General features: G+C 35.1%; 1 protein-coding gene across 5 annotated transcripts in view; it reads left to right on the top strand.

The window, feature by feature from the left end:
• The window catches only part of PPARGC1A (PPARG coactivator 1 alpha), an 800952-nt gene that overhangs the window by 643698 nt on the left and 135675 nt on the right, over positions 1 to 21579 (top strand). For 4 of the 5 annotated variants that reach the window (XM_007496655.2, XM_056802471.1, XM_007496657.3 and 1 more), the window contains one exon: positions 17158 to 17337. In XM_007496655.2, coding sequence (XP_007496717.1) covers positions 17158 to 17337 — 180 coding nt within the window. Of the gene's footprint in view, positions 1 to 12046; positions 12323 to 17157; positions 17338 to 21579 lie in introns of those variants that run through there. The other variant, XM_001362678.3, reaches the window with a different exon arrangement.

Here is a 21579-nt window from a genome sequence, read left to right as displayed (position 1 = left end):
TCACCTTTGTTTTTTTTTTATCATTTTAGGTTTGGGAAATCTGGGGAGATTTGGGAAATATTTTCTTATATTTTCATTTTTTCCCAGGACAAGGGACCTCCATTTATTTTTAAATTAATTTTTTAAAATGTACTTCTTAATATTTATACCCCTCTATTTAAAGAAAAATTATAACTACAGAGTTTTGGATGTCTTTTCGCAAGTTGTATCTTTCTGAGCTGTGAAATCAGTCAACAACAAACATTCATTAAGCACATTGCCTGCACTGTGATAAAATCTGGAAATGGAAAGAAAGGCAAAACCAGTTCCTGTCATCATTGAACATACATTCTAATAAGGGAAGTATGTTTAGTATATACTGAATTCAGTATGTGCTGAATTCAGTATATATTAAATACATTCAGAACAGATGTAGATAATCTGAAAGCAAAGATGTCAGCACAGTTAGGGGCTCCAGGAACACCCTCCTACAGAAATGTGTATTTGATTTGAGTCTTGAAAGAAGCCAGAGAAGCTACAAGTTGGAACAGAGAGGGCAGCCTATGCCAGGGCTGAGAGACAGCCCTGTAGTAGAGACACTACTGTGTCATGTCTAAGGAAGTACAAGTAAGCCAATGAGGCAGGATCATAGAGTATAACAAGACCAGAAAGCTAGGAAGAGGTCATGAAGAGCTCTAAATGCCAAACAAAGCAGTTTTTCTTTGGTGCTTCCTAGTAGTTTCTCCTAAAGGTAGACACATATATCCTTCTTAGCCACTTCCTATATTGCTTCTAGTGCTTCATCTCCAAAGAGTTTTCTTAGTGACATACTCTGTGTGTGTCAGCTGTGATTCAGTTTCCTACAAAAGCCCGTAAAGAATGCACTGTTTGACACAATCAAAGCACATACATGACCATATTTTGATAAATATTTTATGTGTGACAAAATGAATCAGATCCAGGTGTGCCTCCATAATACTTTGCCCTAAAATTCCCACTGGGAGTAATCTCTCCCATGGAAACAGTCTTGATTTAAACACTTTCTCCTCTTAAAAATCTCATGAAATTTTCTTAGTTTAGTACTGTCCCTCATTCCTTATTCTCTCCAATTTAGATTGTCAAAACTGGGATGATGATCTCTCCTTAGTAAAATTGACAGAAGTCATTCTATTGTTATATTATTCTGCACATGGTAGACCATTAAAAATGCTTCTTAACTATTGTTAATGAATTCCATTTTAAAGGAGTGATCTTACTATAGTGTTAAAACTGGATTTTGTTTACATTTATCTTAATTTCCCACCTTGTCTTTATTCATAAATCTGAATTCAAGACCCTCTTTATTTTAACCTTTTCTCCTTCCTAAACAAGACCAGATGTTTTGAAATAATAAGATTTTAATCCTATCTTACAGTTTTTTAAAAATTTTACTTAGAATATTTTCCCATGGTTACATGATTCATGATTCCCCCCTCTCCGTTTTCATCACCCTCCCAAAGCCAACAAGAATCCACTGGGTTATTCATGTATCATTGTTCAAAACCCATTTCCATGTTATTCATATTTGCAGTAATCTTTTAACATCAAAACCCTAATCACATCCCCTATCGCGCTACGTGATTGATCATAGCTTTATCTATCTATTTATCTATCTATCTATCTATCTATCTATCTATCTATCTATCTATCTATCTATCTATCTATCTGTGTGTATGTGTGTGTGTGTCTGTGTGTATTTTTAAACCCTTTCCTTCTGTCTTAAAATCAATACTATGTGTTGGTTCTAAGGCAGAAGAGCAGTAAGGGTTAGGCAATAGGGGTTAAGTAACTTGCCCAGAGTCACACAGCTAGCAAGTGTTTAAGGCTAGATTGGAACCCAAGACTTCCCATTTCTAGACCTGGCTCTCAATCCACTGAGCCACCCAACTGCCCCCAATCATATATTTTTCTAATGCATTTCTGGTTCCACAATTCTTTCTCTTGATGTGGATAGTGTTTCATAAGTTCCTCTGAATTGTCCTGGGTCATCACATTGCTACTGGTAGAAAAGTCCATTACATTTGATTGTGGAAAAGTGTATCCTTCTCTGTGTACAATGTTCTCCTGGTTCTGCTCCTTTCACTCCACATCAATTCCTGGTGGTCTTTCCAGTTCACATGGAATTCCTCCAATTCATTATTTCTTTTAGCATAGTAATATTCCATCACCAAACATATACCATAATTTATTCAGCCATTCCTCAATTGATGGATACCCCCAGAATTTCCAAATTTTTGCCACCACAGAAAGTGCAGCTATGAATGTACTTATTATCTCTTTGGGGTACAAACCCAGCAGTGGTTTGGCTAGATCAAAGGTCAGGCATGCATTTAAAGCCCTCTGTGCAAAGTTCCAAATTGCCCTCCAGAATGGTTAGACCAATTCACAACTTCACCAGCAGTGTATTACTGTCCCAATTTTACGGCATCTCTTCTAACATTTGTTTCCTTTGCTGTCATATTGGCCAATCTGCTAGGTGTAAGGTAGTACCTCAGAGTTGTTTTAATTTACATTTCTCTAATCAGGAGGGATGTAGAACACTTTTTCATGTACTTATTGATAGTTTGGATTTCATCCTATTAAAACTGCCTATTCATGTCCCTTGCCCATTTGTGGATTGGAGAATAGCTTTATTTTTTGTAGATTTGACTTAGTTCCTTATATATTTGGGAAATTAAACCTTTGCCATAGAGTTTAGTTATAAAAATGTTCTCCCAGTTTGCTGTTTTCCTTCTAATTTTGGTTGCATTGGTTTTGTTTAATTTGATATAATCAAAGTAATTTATTTTATATTTTGCAGTGTTCACTATCTTTTGCTTGGTCTTAAATTCCTTCCTTTCCTGACAAGTAGATTATTCTATGTTTGTATAATTTATTTATGATTTTAATCTTTATATTTAAGTCATTTACCCATTTTGAATTTCTCTTGGTATAAGGTGTGAGATATTGATATAAACCTAATCTCTCCGATACTGTTTTCCAATTTTCCTAGCAGTTTTTGTCAAAGAGTGAGTTCTTGTCCCAAAAGCTGAGGTTTGGGGGTTTATCAGACATTACTGAGGTAATTTACCCCTAGTCTATTCTATTGATCCACCCTTATGTGTCTTAGCCATTACCATATTGTTTTGATGATTCTGCTTTTTAGTACAGTTTAAGATCTGGTACTGCTAGGTCCCCATCCTTCACATTTTTTTCCATTATTTCCTTTGATATTCTTGATCTCTTGATCTTCCAGATGAAATTTTTTATATATTTTTTAATTCTATTAAAATTTTTTCAGTAGGTTGATAGGTATGGCACTGAATAAGTAGATTAATTTGGGTAGGATTCTCATTTTTTTTAAATTAGCTCATCCTACCCAGGAACAGTTAATGTTTTTCCAATTGTTTAGATCTAGGTTTTTTTTTAAGTGGTTTGTAGTTGTGTTCATATAATTCCTGTGTTGTTTTTTTAGATTGATTCCTAAATATTTTATGTTATCTAGAGTGATTTTAAATGCAGTTTCTCTTTCTAACTCCTGCTGCTGAGTTTTGTTGGAAATATATAGAAATGCTGATGATTTATGTGGGTTTATTTTGTATCCTGCAACTTTACTAACGTTGTTAATTATTTTCACTAGTCTTTTAGTTGATTCTCTAGGATTCTTTAAGTAGACCATCATATCATCTGCAAAGAGTGATACTTTATTTAGTCTCCTTACTGCCTACTTTAATACCTTCAATTTCTTTTTCTTCTGTAATCGTTACTGCTAGTGTTTCTAGTACAATATTGAATAAAAGAGGTAATAATGGGTATCCTTGCTCTATCTTATATTCAAACATTTACATCAGGAATAATAACTGTGTTCACTAAAAATTAACTGTATGGACAGGGAACTGGTATAAGCAAATGCTTCATTGAGAAGGTTGCTTTAATATGAATAACTGATATTTAGATAGTGCTTAACAGATTTTTAAATAGATTATTTCACTTGATCCTCAAAGCCCAGTACCAGTTGCTTGGGAAATGACTAAACAAATTGTGGCACATGAATATTATGGAATATTACTGTGCTGGGAAAAGTGACAAATGTGATGAATACAGAAAGCTTGGAAAAGATTTACATTACCCAGTACAGAGAAAAATGAACAGGTTGGGGAAAAAACAGTATGCACAGTGACTTGAACAATTTAAACAGAAAGAACAGCCACAAAAAAATTTAAAATGGATGTTGCAAAATTACAAAGAACAAGCATGGCTCAAAATAAGAGATATGAGAAGGGATAGATCCATTCCACAATTGTTGTACATTGAGTTTATTTTCTTACTTTTTTGATATATTGATCTATTATGCTGAGGGTTTTCTCTCTTTTCGCCTTTAAAAATACTATTTGTTATATGAGAGAGCTCTCTGCAAGGAATAAGGTAGGAATCCTGGGGAAAACTAAGGTGATGTTTAAAAACAAAATACATCAATAAAAACTTATTTTAAGAAAAGAAATTGACCTCACTTGAGACAGATGAATCATTGACTTTTAAAGCTGGAAAGAATTGTTGAAGGCTTCCAGTCCAAACTTTGATTTGACATATGAGGAAACCAAAATCTGGAGAGTTTGAGCAATTTTTCAATTCACCAAGTATGTATTGAGCACCTCCTATGTGTGACTATTATTTCAGGATCACTGAGTCCTGGATGAAAAGCAAATAATTCTTATTCTCAAAGATTTTTTTACCAAAGAAACACTTTCCAAGAGTCAGACAGCTAATGAGTAGAGTTCAAAGTCTAAGCTGCCAATTTTTTAGTTGTTCAATGTTCTTTTCATTTTACCATCCCTGGTAAGTTCATCTGAGATAGATCAAAGACACAGAGACTTATTTGTTTGCCCAAGAATTTTTGAAAATGCTTCATCTGTACAACAAATCAAAGAAATTCAATTGATGTGAAGACAGACAGAATTTTCAGATATGGGTGATAGGCAGCCTATACTGGAAGGCTATACTGGAAGACTATACTGATCAGCAGGTTGTTCTTTGCTAGTGTCAGAACAGCTTTAAAGTTTGAAGGTATATATAGGCATCTTTGAAAATGTCTGTTTTCTAAGAGTATGTCTTCTACATGGATTGATTAGATCTTGGAATACATTTTCTCATGCAAAAACATATATTTTAACTGGTAGTAAGCTTTATAGGATGCTCCTTTGAATGATAGTTTCCAGGAAGCAGAGAACTGGATGGTACAAGGATGAAGAAAAAGGTAATCACACTGGGTACAGAATCGTCTCCAGGCAAAACTTAGAAATAGGCCACCATTTTTCCTTGTCATCTTTTCACTACCATTTTCTATCCCTTTCTCTTACCTCCTGGTGTCCATAATCAGTATGCTCATTCGGTCCTAAGTACTCCACTGTGATATCCTGTGCAGGATTGCTTCACTTCCAAACTGCTGCTACCTTCTCTTAACCACTCCTCATACTTCCAATCCAATAAATAAATACTGTCATTCTTTTAGTAGTGGCTTCTTAGAAAGAAGGCAAGCCTAGTAATTTTCAATAGCCTGTAAAGTACCAATATTCCTACAAATCTCCAAGTATTATTTGTATTTTAAAAATGTAGTTTGGTAACTAGTAAAATTGTAGGCAACAGTAGTTATTAAAAAGTTTATACAATATGAAGGAAGAACATTTTGAAAAGGGAAGAGTCAGTCTTCAGAGCAGTTCTTTTTCTCTTTTCACAATCTCTCCACTTTTACTTTTGAACTTGTAATATTTTCACATCTGCCCTCATGGCAGTGATGGGAAAGGGGTGACACTTCTAATATGAAGACTGTTTGTATATATGTCATTTTAAAACCTAGCTTTTCAGTTACAGACTATTTACACTCAATATCCAATAATATTTTTTAAAGAATAGAAATTGGTCTAGAACCAAATAAGATTTATAGGCAGAGTTTTCTTTTGATACTATACTACTTCCCCAAATCTAAGGACTAGTTAGGTCCAAAAAGCAAATCTGGCTTGAATCTTTATGTAAATTGGAATTAATTTCCATTTAACTATTTTTAAGGCAATAGGGAATTTGTGTATATTATTTTTCTACTTTGCTATTAAATTTTAGTCCTGTTGAGAGTAAAATGCAAAAGCTAACAAATCACCTGGGAAGAAATAAGAAACATACTAAGGTTTGGTCTAGTTAAATAAATTTAGATCTTTGGTAGAATATTCAGCCATGTTTTGTTACTGTGGGAATAGTGTGAAAATAAGCAATTTTTCCCTTTCAAACAAAGAAGTTGTAAGATTAGACTCAGGCTCAGAATTGGAGCTTAAGTTACTGTTTGACCTTTGAATATATCTCCTTACCGTAGATAACAACTTTTTCTCAGTTTCTGTAGGCAAAAAAATTGTGCAGGAATACTTTTTATATATCTCAAAGAAAAGAAAAATTACCAAAAAAATATTAACTTTTTTAAACTGTTTTTGTGAGTTCATATTTCATGCCAGAAATTTTAATGTATATTTGTAAGCATAGTATTAAATCATTTTCTTATTTTGACTGTATATTGGGTTTATTGAATTGAAGTTAAATGGAAGTGCTTTAAAGCATAGGTTCATAGAATAATAATAGAGTTCTAAGGGCTTTGGAAATCACATGTTTAAAACACATCCTTTTCTAGATGAGGAAATTGAGGCATAAAGAACCTGTGACTTCTGAAATCAAGTGACAGAGACAGGTCTAGAATCCAGATCTCTTTATTCCCCAGCCAGTGCTGCTATTTGCCACTGCATCAGAACCCATTCATGCCTCTTTAGCAGATGCTATGTAAAATTCCAAATTATAATATATCTTTTTATGTTTTGTATATGTTAAGCACAATACTTATATTGTTAGTATTGGGTCAAGTGACTATAACTCAAGAAAATCTATTTGTTTTAATATGAAAAAAGTACAGATCTTGAGCCCCAAAGGAGGAGGGGGAAAAAAAGCTGACTCAGTTTCATAGAGCTGTGTCGGAGGAAGGTTTTATTTGAAGATGAGAAATGTGTTGGTAAGGCTGTCTGTCATCTCTAGTCTATTTTTTAAAAAATTGCTAGAAGGTACTAAAGCTGTCCACTGACTTCTCTGTTCCATTTCTCAAAAATACTTCATTCACATTGACTTTACTATAGCAGTTTTATGTAAAATGAGATTTGATTTTAGAGTATTTAAAGGTTCGGGTACTTTGTGCCCTGTACTCTGCAACTGTCCACTTGGTTGACTCTGCTTTGAAGGATTATTGAAGTAGTCCATTCTCAAGTACTGAAAGAGGAGAGTTTTATCAATCAAGTATAATACTAATTGTGATTTAAAATTTAAAATATATATTTGTTATGCCAGTTCCAGTTTTCGTGATAACCTAACAGCTCCTAAAAGGTAGAACTCCCAGGGATATAGGTTAATTTGTTACCTTTGGTCAGGATGTCATTGGCCAGGAGGTAACATCTTTGGCTTGTTATAAAATTGCTATTCTTACAAGAAAGACTTTCCAAATGTTTTTGGAAAGATTGCCATTTTTCAATTTACGGTAATGCCTATACTTTTTAACCAGTTTAAAGACCAAAATTTTCACCATAAAATTTTAGTCATTTTCATATGTGACAACAGAAGCTGATAGAAAAATTGGATTCTATATTGAGGCATTTCCTCCATTGTTTTTTCTCTCATATACATACAGTAATGATATAAAAATGGATTTCATTTTTTCAACAATTGGGAAAAATAGTTTTGCTTTTAGCATCATATGGTTAGACAGTTTTTCCTTTTTAAAAAGAAATTGGGGGTTAAGTAGCATTCAATCTCAATGCATCAATAATGTTACATCAGGGCCAAAAAAAAAGATATAGTTTTGCATATATTAGGGAAGCCCTGGAATCCAATACTATTTAGGTTGACAGTAGCACCATAATATGAGGTAAGACGTCATTTCAGATATAATGTTCAATTCTGAGTTCCACATCTTATGTAGAAGAGAATATCTTTGTAGCTAAGGGCATAATAATTCTGTTCAGTTAATACATGAATGACCATCATGTAGAAAAGAGAATATAATTTGATTAATTTTTAGCCTCAGATGGAAGCAATAGTACCAATGTGTGGAAGTTTCAGAGGTAAAGTTATGCTTGATGTAGATAAATTAAGAAGAATAGGCTCTTTTATTCCATACAATGGAAAACACATTGGTTCTGCAATGAGAGAATCTCTGATGCTACCTATGTAACCTTGGACAAGTCACTCTAGACTTGGGTTCTTCCTCTGTAATATTAGTGGATTGGATTATATGGCCTCTAAAGGCCTTCCTTCTTTAATTCATGATACTTTGGTCATCCTGAGATAATGATTGCTATGGAAAGTAGCACATTCTTCACCTCTGGAAATTTTTAAAGCTAGTTTGGCATGTATGTGCAAGGGCATGCAGGTAAATGTTTAAGAATTGCCACCCCCTTCCAAATGTAAGCACAACCCCATTTGAAGTTTATTATGCATTATCAACATGTTCTCTATCACTTTCACTTTCTTAAGTTTATATCATCAGCAAAATAACAAATCAAGTTCTAATTTGTAGCATTTTGAAATTATTGGGATCTAGATGCTTATATAGAAGATTTAACATTATATTTAACAATAGGCTTTCTTGAACAGTACAATCCTGGATATGTTGCATGTTGATTTTTGTTCCATTTTTTTCTAATATAGGTCAGACTGGTATGACTCTGAGATTCCTTCCAACTTAAGATTCCATAAAATGTCAGAGGTGGGGAAAGTCTATATATGGGGAGTGGAAAAAAATCTCAAAAATTACTATGGTCAAATTTATTTGCTAGAAATGCTAATAATGAGATGTTTTCTAATGGATTGTTAATAGATTATTTTTGAATACTAAAATCATTAGGAAGTGAACAGTTTTTCAGAAGTCTTATTTTCAGAACCAGGTCCAGTTTGTGTGCCAAAATGTACATAATTCATAGATACATTTGATTGTCTCTTTTTGTTTTTAAGAATTTTGGCAATAAAGAGTCCAAGCTCCACAACATTTGTAGATATGGGGAAGGAAGTTAGGCAATAGAGTTGTGAGAAATAAAATTAAGATTTGTATCTAGGTCCATATTCTATATGACTAAGATCAGATATCAATAAATGCCTACTTTCATTATTAAGATAAAGCCAGATTAAATTGGGAGTGAATAGTCTATCAGTGCAAGGACCTTGTACTAAAAAGGGTGTGTTTTAAGTAACAGAAAAGGATGCTGGATATTGATTCATGTAATATTGAGTAATGTTTCATATCTAATTGTTTTATATGTCTTTTCTCAAATATCAAAAGTACCCTTGAGAGTAGGTAATCAGTAATGTGCTTTTCTGGCTCTTATTCGACCCCCATCACCTAGCATAATCCTAGGCACACAAAGAAGGCTCTCAGTAAAATTTTATTGAGTGGAATATGACAATTTCAGGTATTTAATGAAGAGGTGTGGAAAGGTACTAGGAAGGAATCCTGGGATAGTGGGGATGACATCATTAACAATGTATGGAAGGCAGAGAGAAAAAAGTAAAGTAATAGGAATCAGGAAAATCAAGGAAGAAAAAGCAGCAAATATAAATTGCCTTGAGAATACAATAAACACATAGTGAAGGAAGAAGAAATTCAATCAGAAGAGTTAACCAAATCCTAAATATCAATAATGAGTGATTCTACACTAGAGTTGTAGTTTTTGATTAAAAAAAAAAACTTTAATGGTAGAAACTAGTCCAATTAGCTTGAGTAAATTGCTTGTAATAAATTTTCATTTATAAAAGAGTTTATAGGAGAAAAAGACACGATGCTATAATTTAAGAATTCTATGTTTCTCCACCTCTTCAAACTTCCCTGAAACTACTTTTGGTTAAAAGATTTTGTCTATCATTTAAGTTGCTTTTATTGGAAAAAATAGTACTAGAATTTAAATATCAACAAACAAAAAACAATAACTCCACTTCCTGGGGGTGGGAGGTATGACTCTACATTGTGGTCATGGTGTCTGAAATGTTGATATGGAATATTAAAAACCAAATGAATTTTTATAAAAGATGTGACGAGAACATTAAAAGCAATATGATAGATTCTGTACTGTTAAGAAACATTAGAGGAGACTGCCAAGAAGGATCAACTGATAATAATTAATAAACAGTGACTTTATTTCTATAGGTCAGATGACTAATATTATTTCACAGTTGGCTGAGTTGAAGGTAGAGTCAATGATCTTTGCCCCAAATCTTAATAATTTACTGCAATTTTATCATTAAATATGAATATAATTGGGAAGAAAAAGAGAGTATCTTTGGATAAAATAGCAAAGAGAGATCTTTAATTGCTTTCATAAATACTTTTTATAAATCACAGTATTGTAGTATTTTTTATTTAAAAAAATAAAACTAAAATCTTATTTCCACATATGTGCATAAAAATATGTGCCAATGGAATGTACTTGGTTATTTTTTTTTAAACAACTGAAAGTTTGGAGTCATTTTTAAGCCTAACAATGTTAAGCTGTCAAAATGGTTACATTATCCAAGAATTTACTTGTTGCTTATTGCAGATATTATCAAAGTAAAAAATAATTATATTCAGTAGAAAAAATAAACTATCCTAAGAACTGTTTATTTTTCTTTCTCATCTCAGCATTAAGCTATTTTTAAGTTTACAGTACATATTAGTAAATCACTACAGATAACTGTTTCTTGGACAGGAGACAATGCCAGAGTTAGCAAAGGCAGCCACAGTTATTGTGCAGGATTTAAAATTTATACTTTGTTAATTTTAAATTGTTTCTAATTTGGCAAAGCATTGATTATGTCATATTAAGTAAAATAGTTGAAGAATTAAAAAAAAGTATAGTGTTCTAATATAAGTATTATAGCCATCTCTCAGTTTTTCTGTATTTTGCAGGAGATGAAAATGGCATACACACTGGAAAATAGTTGGAAGGGGTTAAGGTAGAGCCTTTTTCTGTTATGGGAAATATATTTTAGTGATGCTTGGTACCTTGAGTTTGTTATGTATTCAGTATGTAGTGTCATCAGAAAACAGGTGCACCTGCAGCAGCCCTCATTGTCTCAGGGACATGAGCTGTAGAGAGCTGAAGAAAAAAAAAATCTGTTAATAATGTGTTGGTGCTTTCACCTTACAACATGGGCATTCCCTTTTCAAATTGAAACTGGTACCACCCAGGTCAGAGGGTTTGGAATAAAGTGTTTATTCACAAATGTACCCTGGGGCACTTTTGGAGGAAAAAATACTTATTATGAAGATACTGAAAGAATCTGAGCAATTCTGGGCAGGACAGCAGCAGTTGGATTTAATAACACTTGTTTTCAAGGAGATTAGAAAAGAAGTGGAAATAATTAGGAGGGACCTGAAAGGGGAGATGCTGTTGGTTTGTGTTGGGTCGTGTGCCTGATCTCCTTATATGGAGCAGACCAAACAGCAGGACTGCTTTGAAGCCTTGGCATTTTATTCGTGCCCAGGAGACAAGCATTTTTTTTTTTACTAGAGATTTTTGTGTATCTCTTAATATATACAGAAAATCTTGTTTATTTAAAAAATCAGAAATGTCCTGTGCTGTGATTCAAACAAGAAAGTTAGGCAGTTAATAAAATTGCATCACATACTAACTTTTTTATGCAATACTATGACAGCAGTCAAAATTAAAAGCCAGAACTTACCCAGTGCCTAGCCCACCTAGAAGTGTCAGAATAAAAATCAAAAGCACGCAGTTCAACTACAATCAGTTACTCCTTCATTTGCAATAAAACGGGGCTTTGTCATTTACTTGCTTTGGGAAGGCAGAATAAATTTTTAAAAGATTGTAGAGGACTTTCATTATTAAATGGCAAAGACTCCTTTTAAGAGATGTGGCATTAAAGGCTGGTTTTAATCACAGCGTGGTGCTATGAAGCCTCAAAAAGTCCGAGAGTTGGTTTTTTTTCCCTTTTTCTTTTTTTTTTAAACCTTTACTTCACTGAGACAGAGGTCTGCCTTTGAGTGACGTCACGAGTTTTAGCAGCAGGCTGCACAAGAGGAGGAAGGCTGGGTGAGTGACAGCCCAGCCTACTTTTTAATAGCTTTGTCATGTGACTGGCAACAGTAGTAAGACAGGTGCCTTCAGTTCACTCTCAGTAAGGGGCTAGTTGCCTGCATGAGTGTATGCTCTGTGTGTCACTGTGGATTGTAGTTTAAAAAGCTTTACTGCCGTCATTCAGAAGCTGGATGGCGTGGGACATGTGCAACCAGGACTCTGTATGGAGTGACATAGAGGTGAGCTGAGCTGAGCTGAGCCGAGCTGTGCATTGCAGACAATGTAGAGCCTTAAATTGGACGCAAGTATTCTGTAGAAGGGGAGGTTTTTATGAGGATAAGTATAAAAGTAAATCGGGCAGGAGATTTTGGAAGCAAGTCTAAATCTTATCTTAACTCCAATAAGTTTGCTATTTTAAGGTTACTCTCAGATGCCTTGAGCAAATCAAAGCTTAGCTGCTGTCATCAGTATCTCTTGCAGTTGGAAACTATTTTCATGTGCCTTTGGCTCTCTTTCCAGTCATATGCAATATTTATGCTTTAAGATATTGATATGAATCAGTCTGAAGTCTTTCCAGTGGCATTTAGTGGCCTGGTTGGAAAAATGCCATTTCTATTTATAATGCGATTAAGATTAAAATTTAAATGAATATTTGAAAATTGAGGTTTCTTTGCACCCTGTTCAGGATTCCCTCCCGCCCCCATTTACCAGCTGAACAACTCACAAAAACCTGAACAGTGTCCTGCTGTGCTTTTTCGGATGTTTTCGACCAGAATTTGAAACAGAGATGCCACTTTCTTCTTATTTATACATGTTGTGGAAAGATTTTTGCGAACAAACAAAAATCCAAAGCACAAGGTTCTCAGCAAATCGTGGTAGTGCAACAAATGGTTAAATCTCACTGTACAAGCAAGAGACAACAGACTGAAGCAAAAGACTTTATGCAGGGATTGTGTGTGCTAATGCTGCCGCTGCCATCGCTGCTGCTGCTGCTGCTACTACTGCTGCTGCTAAAGCTGCTGGTGGTGGTGGTGCTGCTGCTGCTGCTTGTGCTGCTGCCACCGCCCGCCACTGTCGCTGCCTCCGCCTCCCCCCACCCCCCATGCCTCTGCTGCCACCGCCGGTGCAGCTGAGTTGCTGTTGCTGCTTGTGTAAAAATAAATGATAATACTAGAAATCAACCATGAGGTTTTGGAGGCAGGGGGAGGAAGCAGGTCCCCGAAATATGGATTGACTAACATGTAGTTTGAGATGTGAGGATTTTTTCATGGCTGCATTCGGTGCAGTGGAATGTTATCGCAAACTTTTGACAACTTGTGAAACGGGAAACTTTCCGTGGATTCTGGTGCGTTGAACCCCAAACAGGGTTAATTACACAGAGGAAGTAAACCTGTAACAATGAATTAGGGAGGAGAGCTCCAAGTGCTTCCTATGGGCAACTGGGGGCACATGGGGTAAAAGGGGAGGATAAAAATGGTACACGTGATTCAGTTAAATAAGATATCCATGTGGGGACGAGATACATATCTAGAAGGAAAATCATTTTGCCAGGACACTCCAGTGAAAGAATTTTTTCCTATCTAGGGAGGCATGTACGGGTCTTAACTCTTTTTTATCATGTTCTCCAGTGCTAGGAGCTCGTTCTGGATTTGGTAGATTTTGTTTATGGAGTATAATTGTTCTTATCTTGTTTGGTTTTCTTGGTAAAGGGGAATAGATATGGATAATTTATGTGTCCTGTAGCTATTATGAGTCAAGGCTGTAAGTGGCTCCAAAGTCCTAATTGTCTCTGAGTAGCTGGAGTATCCTGTGGGTTGTTGTCTGGCTTACAGTGTGGGTCTCAGCTGCTGTAGCTTCATTTTTCCATCATGTATTATTCCTGATACTGCTCGGAGCTGATTGAGGAACCAGATTATATGGAAATATTGAAGATTTATTTTAATCACTGGAGTTCCTGCAGTCATTTTAAGTAAGCATCAGAGCCGATTAATTTACAGCAGTGGATTCTTTTAGAGGAAAAAAGGTTAGATCTCAGTACTTAATTGTAAAGCAAATGGATGAGTTGCAGGTTAAAACTGACCAACTGGTATTTCTTCTGTGTCTCTGTGGGGCAATATGCAGGAGTCCTGCACGAGCTGCATTAGCTATGGGGATCACCAATACCAGTTTAAAATATTATGAACAGCAGCTAGTGTAGGCAGCTTTCATTTTTTGAATCATTAATGTTTGCTGTCATCTTAAAACGTATTATGCCCTTTTGCACATAATGACAGCACAGCGCATTGGTTAATAAAGGCCTATATCACTGGAGCTTCTTGAGTCCCCCGTGTTTCACAGTTTAATGAAGGTGATGTACAATAAGGTTACAAAGATTGATAGAGACAATTCACACGACACACATTCCACCAAGCTGTCATTCTTTACTGGGCTCACTCCCCTAGACCATTTGAAAATGTTATAAAATCATTTTTTCATTACCATAATTGCAATGCACAAGTCCAGTATTTATGCCTCAAAAAATTACCATCTCTGGCATCAAAAAACCACCTTCCAAAAGATTAATTGAAAATTATACTCTATTATATTGATTCATTATCATCCATACAGTTAAGCTAATTTATTGTCTGCTCTTTAAATAAGGGGGAAAAGCTGTTTGTGTTTGGTTCCCACTTTACTCTCTTCAATCTTATTATGAAATGAAGACTGTATTTGTGAAGTAACTGTCATAGTGGTGGAGAGGCAGGAGAATGCATCTCTGTAATTACAATAAAGTACACCTGTTACCAATATATAGGGATACAGTAAATATCAGCATGTCAGATAAGGACAGTTACAGGACTTGGACTGTTAAATCCAGTATCATTCAAAGGTCAAATATAAATTAATAATGGGAACACTTGCTACTAATGTGTCTCAGATTAGCAGTATAATGCTACATTCAGTAGCATTGATTTTATTATCATGTCAACACTGGCAAGAGCACTTCAGTTCAACTCTAACATAGGTTCTGCTACAATTTTGTATTTTCCGTTTCCTTCCTAAAGGTCTCTTTTCCCTTAGATTATCATTACTTAAAAATGCATATTCCCAAGAACAGAAAGAGTTTTTACCAATAGATACATTTGGGCTTTCATTTATTTTGTTTTGTTTTGAAGTTGCATCAGTCATCATTGCGAATGACACTTGAGGATTCCAAAGGCACCAGGTCTGGATTATAGACCTCCATGCCAGAATCGTGTGCCTGATTTAGAGATTCCTTATTTTCCTATGCATGTATAGACAGGATATCCCTTAAGCAAGATATTAGAGTTCATTTGTACATTTGAAAAAGTCCTAGTTTGTAACACTACTGTTGGAAAGTTATCTGCATTGGAATTGTTTCTTTTTGGAAGTTAGGAGAGATTGTAGGCAAGAATCGAAGAGAGTTGCCCACAGAGAGGTATAAAGCAGAGGAGATGAAAATTCCAGGAACAATGTGAATGTTTTACTAGAACTAAGTGCTTGCTTTAACCATGCCTTACCTTAGTAAAAATTTGGCCAATAATATTAATCTAGTGATTTAGAACTAACATATAATAAGAATGGAAGAAATGCCAAAATTAAGGAACAGGTTGAATTCTGAGAATTGTCCTTTTTTTTTTGGCCCTGCCTTTTAGCCTGCTGTTTGGATAGCTCACAGTGGCCTGGTGGTCTTATGGAAGAAAGGCAGTCAATTACAGCCTGCCCCCAACCCCTTACCAACTGCTGACTCTATTACCAAGTACCTAGTTCCCAGCATGTAGCTCATGATCAAACTGCTGCATATGACCCGTGTAATGCAGCCTTCCAGGGATATCAGGGGTGTTCTGGGGTGTGTGGGAGGGAAGTGGCATAGAACTTATTTTATTCAAAGCTTAGCTATCAATAAGCATATTTTGCTTTATGACAAATGGTATCTTGGTCCTGAATGATGCTATGAAATTAATTTTGACATTAGAAATCACTGCCAGGAGGAAGGGACATAGTAACTCAGGTGGTAAGATATTAGCATGCCTGGGTCTCTGAAGTCTGAATCTTCACTGTAGCTTCTCTCAAATGAAATAAAATTGTTATAAGATGAGGAATTCTGAGTAAAAGCAACTGATGACTTTTTGAAATGATTTTCCTTTTCCTACAGGGAAAAGTATCCATTTTTCCTGGGTTAGTGACAGTGAACTTGTGTGACATAGTAGAAAAAATGCTCACTTACCAGGGGAAGACTTTTAGGGATGTCAGTACTTGATAGCCAGTATTTTAGGCAGCAAAGATAAAGATATTATATTTTAATTCCTTTATTTTTCTAGTTCTTTCTTGTTTTGGCATGATATAGATATGTTTTAGGTTTGGAGTAAGGGAGATCAAGGTTCAAATTCTGCCTCTGACATTTACTGGCTTCATGACAATGAATGGACAAGCCACTGTACTTTTCAGTAAGCATAGGTTGCTCTGAAAAGCCTCAATCCATTTGAGAAGTAAAAAGTTCAAGCATGACAAATTAAGTGATGATAAATATAAATAAACAAAAATATTTTGGACTTAGCACATTCTTAAAATTAATGGAAGATCTTTTCACTCCAAAGAGTTTTTATGAAAGCTATATTCATTGCTATTTGCTGTATTTGAAATTAAAATGCCTTAGTCCTATTATGAAAATAAATTCCCTAAAAGTGTCCTTGGGACCCCTGCTGGTTTCCAGATCACTCTTTGAGAACTACTTGTTTAAGGTAAAAATAAAAGAGCTTTTATGGTGCTATAAATGAATGACCAAAGAGATTTCACAGAAAATAATTGTTATAGACATTAGTATCAATAACGTTTTCAGAATCTTAAATCAAATCTCTCCTTTGATTTGGGATAGGGTTGATGGTTTATGAAAATGCTCTTGGACAGTAAAGAAAATGAAGAGTATATATTTTTCTAATCATTAAAGACTAAGGTAACCAACTTCTGTGTAGTCATTTGAAATAACCCAGGCTTAATTCCTATCACATGCTCCTGCAGTTTAATAAATTCCTTTAGTTAATGAAAGTTATTTTTCTCTCTCCCGCCACTACAGTGTGCTGCTCTCGTTGGTGAAGACCAGCCTCTTTGCCCAGATCTCCCAGAACTTGACCTCTCTGAACTAGACGTGAATGACTTGGATGCCGACGGCTTCCTAGGTGGACTCAAGTGGTGTAGCGACCAATCAGAAATCATTTCTAATCAGTACAGCAATGAATCTTCAAATATATTTGAGGTAAAGAAGTTCCTCTTTGGAATTCCATATTTGATTATTTTTTTCTCATAACCAGTTATTTGAAAAAAAAACTTAGTAAGAACTGAATCATGATTATTTCATTCACTAATGTCTTTAAAAGACATCTTCACCAAAAAAAAAACAAACACCTTTTTGTGGTAAAAACAATACTTGGAAACAAATGAATATATGAGTGAATCTGTATGTATTTTTAAAATTTATTTTTGAGACTACAAAGACCATATGATGAAGTGCTATGTTATTATGAAAGAATTGGGGACAGGGAATTAGGGACAAAAGAGAATAAAATCTAAACCTGTTTGTCTTCTTCTTCACACAGAAAGAGACAAAGTTGAACATGACATTAACTGATGCCCAATATAAATTAATATGGAATAATGCACTCCTTTATACCCAAGGCCTTACATGCCAACTTTATAAAGTGGGTGAGCTGTTTTGATTATGTTATTGTCCACATTTCTGGCTCTATTAGATTGCCATATTTATTTTGTACTTGATTAAAAAAAAGGATTCCCTGTTTCTCAATATTGGAAATACCTCAATAAAAGGTCAATTTGCTTCCTTTTAAGGTGTCCATCCAGTATCTACTACTAACAGAAATCAGTCAACCTGCTTTCCAAATTCCAAAGAAATGACTTTCCATTTCTCTCTCTCTCATTTTTTTTAACACCCTCAACCTTCTGTCTTAGAATCTATACTAAGTATTGGTTCGAAGGCAAAAAGAGCAGTAAATGCTAGGCAATCAGTGTTAAGTGTCTGAGGCCAAATTTGAATACAGGACCTCCTATCTCTGAACCTGGCTCTTAAACCACCGAGCCACCTATCTGCCCCTAAATCCCTTTTCATAGCCCATCTTAATGTAGGTATTATCTGTCTAGCACAAATGGTCAGATACTATCTATGATTTGTTGCTAAGATGTTTTAGCAGTTTCTGTATTCCAAAAAGAGGTATGAGATTTATTTCAGTACAAACATTTTACATATTTAAGAACTGTATTTGAACCCTGGCTCAGTTACTTGTATAACCATGGATAAATCACGTACCTATTACAGGTCTCACTTTCCCTATCAGGAAAATGGGGGAATTGAGACTAGATGATTTCTTAGGTCTCATCCAGTTCTAAACTTATTAACCTTTGGATTGTACAAAATGTATGTTTCATTTAGAGTATATTTTATTTTTTGAGATAATCACATTCATTGTTTCCAGACTTTAGTAGAGTAGGAAGTATCTTGAATGAAGTCCAGTAAAGTGACCAATATGAAATACAAATTACTTAAAATTAATAACTATGTGTTGATTAAGATATGAGAGAGTTTTCAGGAATAGCCATCATTTACAAAGCTATATCAAGCATTTTCTAAAAATTAAAAATAGGATTGGATCTTTTCTCTCCAATTTGATTAACTAATGGTTCTACCTACAAGTAGGGGATGGGTTATAAACCTTCCTTTTAAAGCAAGAATTCTTATCCTAGAGTCCACAAACTCCCAAAGGTACTTTGAATATAGATTTCAAGCAGTCCTTGAGCTTGGACAAGAAAAGCATTTCATCTTTATTTTCAATAACTTTCCATTAAAATTCTCTATATTTCATATTATGCATTTATAAATGTGATTCAGAGAAGATCCATAGGCTTGACCAAACAGCTAGAGAGGTGAGTCAATGACATAAAACCAGCTAAAAACATTTGTTCTAAAGACATATTTTATGATATTTCTTTTTATTTCAGCTGGGATAAGAAGTATTCAGTTCAACAAACATTAAGTATATAGCACATATTAGGAACTATATTAGGTATTGGGTATACAAACACAAAAATGGAAGACTATTCCTGTCTTTAAGAAGTATACATTCTGCTAGCAAATATAGCATATAAATGTAGAATCCAAGACCATGTGAGGTGGGAGAAAGCACTGACAACCAGAGTTTAAATCAGAAATAGCTCTTGGAGTTGAATCTTAAGGAAATCAAGGCATTCTGCAGGGTGGAACTGAGTGAGTGGGCATCATAGACGTGTTTTACAAGACTTGGGGCAGTGAATAAAATGAACATCTAGCACCCTTTACAGAGGCGCTTCTCCTTTATGCACTGCAATCTCCCCTCATCTCTGTCTAGCTTCTTTCCTCATTCCCCCTTCCCTAAGTGTTAGTGTGCTTTCCTTCTTTAAATTATTTCATATTATTTTGAATATACTTTGGAATTATTAATCTAGGTATATATGTTTCCTCACCCCATTTCCAGCAAAATGTAAGGTCTTAGAGGCCAAGGACAATTCATATTTTTCTTAGTACCTCTAAAGTGCCACCAACATAATGTCTGCTTTCTAAAAATGTGAGTTGAATTGAGCATAGTCTCTTTCTGAAAGGGATTACTATGCAATAAATCTGGAAAGATAGGTGGGGCTTATTTTGTTGAAGCTTTTAAATGCTAGGCTGGGGAGTTTACATTTTATCCTAGAGCCAATAGGGAAAGATTAAATATATTTTAATGGTGATATAGTTAGACCCGTGCCTTAAGAAAATGATTTTGGCAGTGGAGGATGATTTGGAGAAAAGAGTGTGTAGAGAGACTGATTAAGATAATGACAGTGGCAATACTCTGGCTGAAATGGGAAAGGACCCTGAACAGTTTCCCCAATCTTCTGAGTGGAGCAAGAGGAGAGATATTGTGGATGTATAATCAACAAGTCTTGACACCTGATTGGGTGTTGTGAGTGAGGCAAATGGAAAAATCAAGATTCATCCCTAAATTGCTAACGTGAGTGACTGGAAGTATGGTTATGGCTTTGACAGAAATAGAAGTGTTGGGGGAAAGGGCATGCTCAGGATAAGGTAATTCATTCTGTTTTGGATATAGTGGGACTAAGATGAGAGAGAGACAGAGACAGAGAGTAGAGATAGATATAAAAATATGGGCGACACCTACTTGGAGATAAGACTGTGATAAGTTAAAATCACAGGATATAGAGAAAAAAAGAGAAGAGGACTCAAGCCTTGGGAAACACTCATAGTTTGTAGGTGGGGCATGCATAATGATTAAGAGAGGGGCCTAAGAAGAAAGAGTAACTTTGCTCAGGGAATAACCAGGAGATAACAGTGGAATGAAAACCAGGGAATAAGTACAAAAACCCTTGTGGAAGGGGGAGTCATCATGGTCAAAAGCAGCAGAGACATCAAGAAACTGGGAACCAAGAAGAAACAATTTAATTAAATTCTTGATCCCATCAGTAATCCTAAAGGCATTAGTTTCAGTGGAGTAATAAATATATAGGAGCCAGTTTGCAAGGAGTTGAGAAGTAAGTATATGATAAATAAATAGAGCTTTTGGTAGTTTTTTTTTTTAAAGTTTGTAAAAGGGTGAAGAGGGAGAATGAGAGTTGAGGAGAGAGTGGGGAAAAGTGTAGATTGAGGTATAGGAAAATCAAGTAAAAGATTTTTAAGGATTAGAGAGATTTAGGCTTGTTGGTTGCCAGTAGAAATAATGGGTGAGGAAAGATTGAACCCGAGAAATCATGTGAGAAATATGGCAAATTTCTATAGGAGATGGAGGGAAAGGTGTTCAAAGACGCAAGTAGAAGGCTTTATCTTCTCTATGAGAAAAAAGGGCCACCTTTTTGTCAGACTGAAACAAAAGAGGAAAAAAATGAGGGAGACTATGGAGCTTGTGAAGTGTCAAATGGAACTCACAATGGTTATCACTGAAATGTGGGTAAGGGAAAAAGGTGAAGAACACCCTGGAGATTTGTGGTTAGTCATTTTTTCCCAGGCTTCTCAATTGGGTCTTAGAAAGTTCATGTGAGGATTTGGCTGGTTAAAACTGGTAAATTGAACATTCTTCATTCAGTACACTTGTCAGGTTACAGGGCAATTTTAAGTCACGCTGCATTAAATAAACAGATGTGAGTGAGTGTGTGTGTGTGTGTGTGTGTGTGTGTGTGTGTGTGTGTGTGAGTGAGTGAGAGAGAGAGAGAGAGAGAGAGAGAGAGAGAGAGAGAGAGAGAGAGAGAGAGAGAGACTAGAATTTGAATTCTACAATGATTGAGTAGGGCCTCAATATTTGCTAATTTCAAAGATAGTTCTTCAGCATTGGTGAGCATAATTTTAGATACTATCTGGATGAAAAAAACAGAGCAAATCATCTACATAAGAGGCAAGGTTTTTTCCCTAATTAAATTGCTATCTAAGGATATAGAGCCTACTTATATTTTTGTGAAATGT

The sequence above is a fragment of the Monodelphis domestica genome, chromosome 6 (genome assembly GCF_027887165.1).
Source record: "Monodelphis domestica isolate mMonDom1 chromosome 6, mMonDom1.pri, whole genome shotgun sequence".
NCBI classification, from domain to species: Eukaryota; Metazoa; Chordata; class Mammalia; order Didelphimorphia; family Didelphidae; genus Monodelphis; species Monodelphis domestica.
Note: the sequence above shows the minus strand (reverse complement) of the source record. Positions and strands in the feature narration are given on the sequence as shown.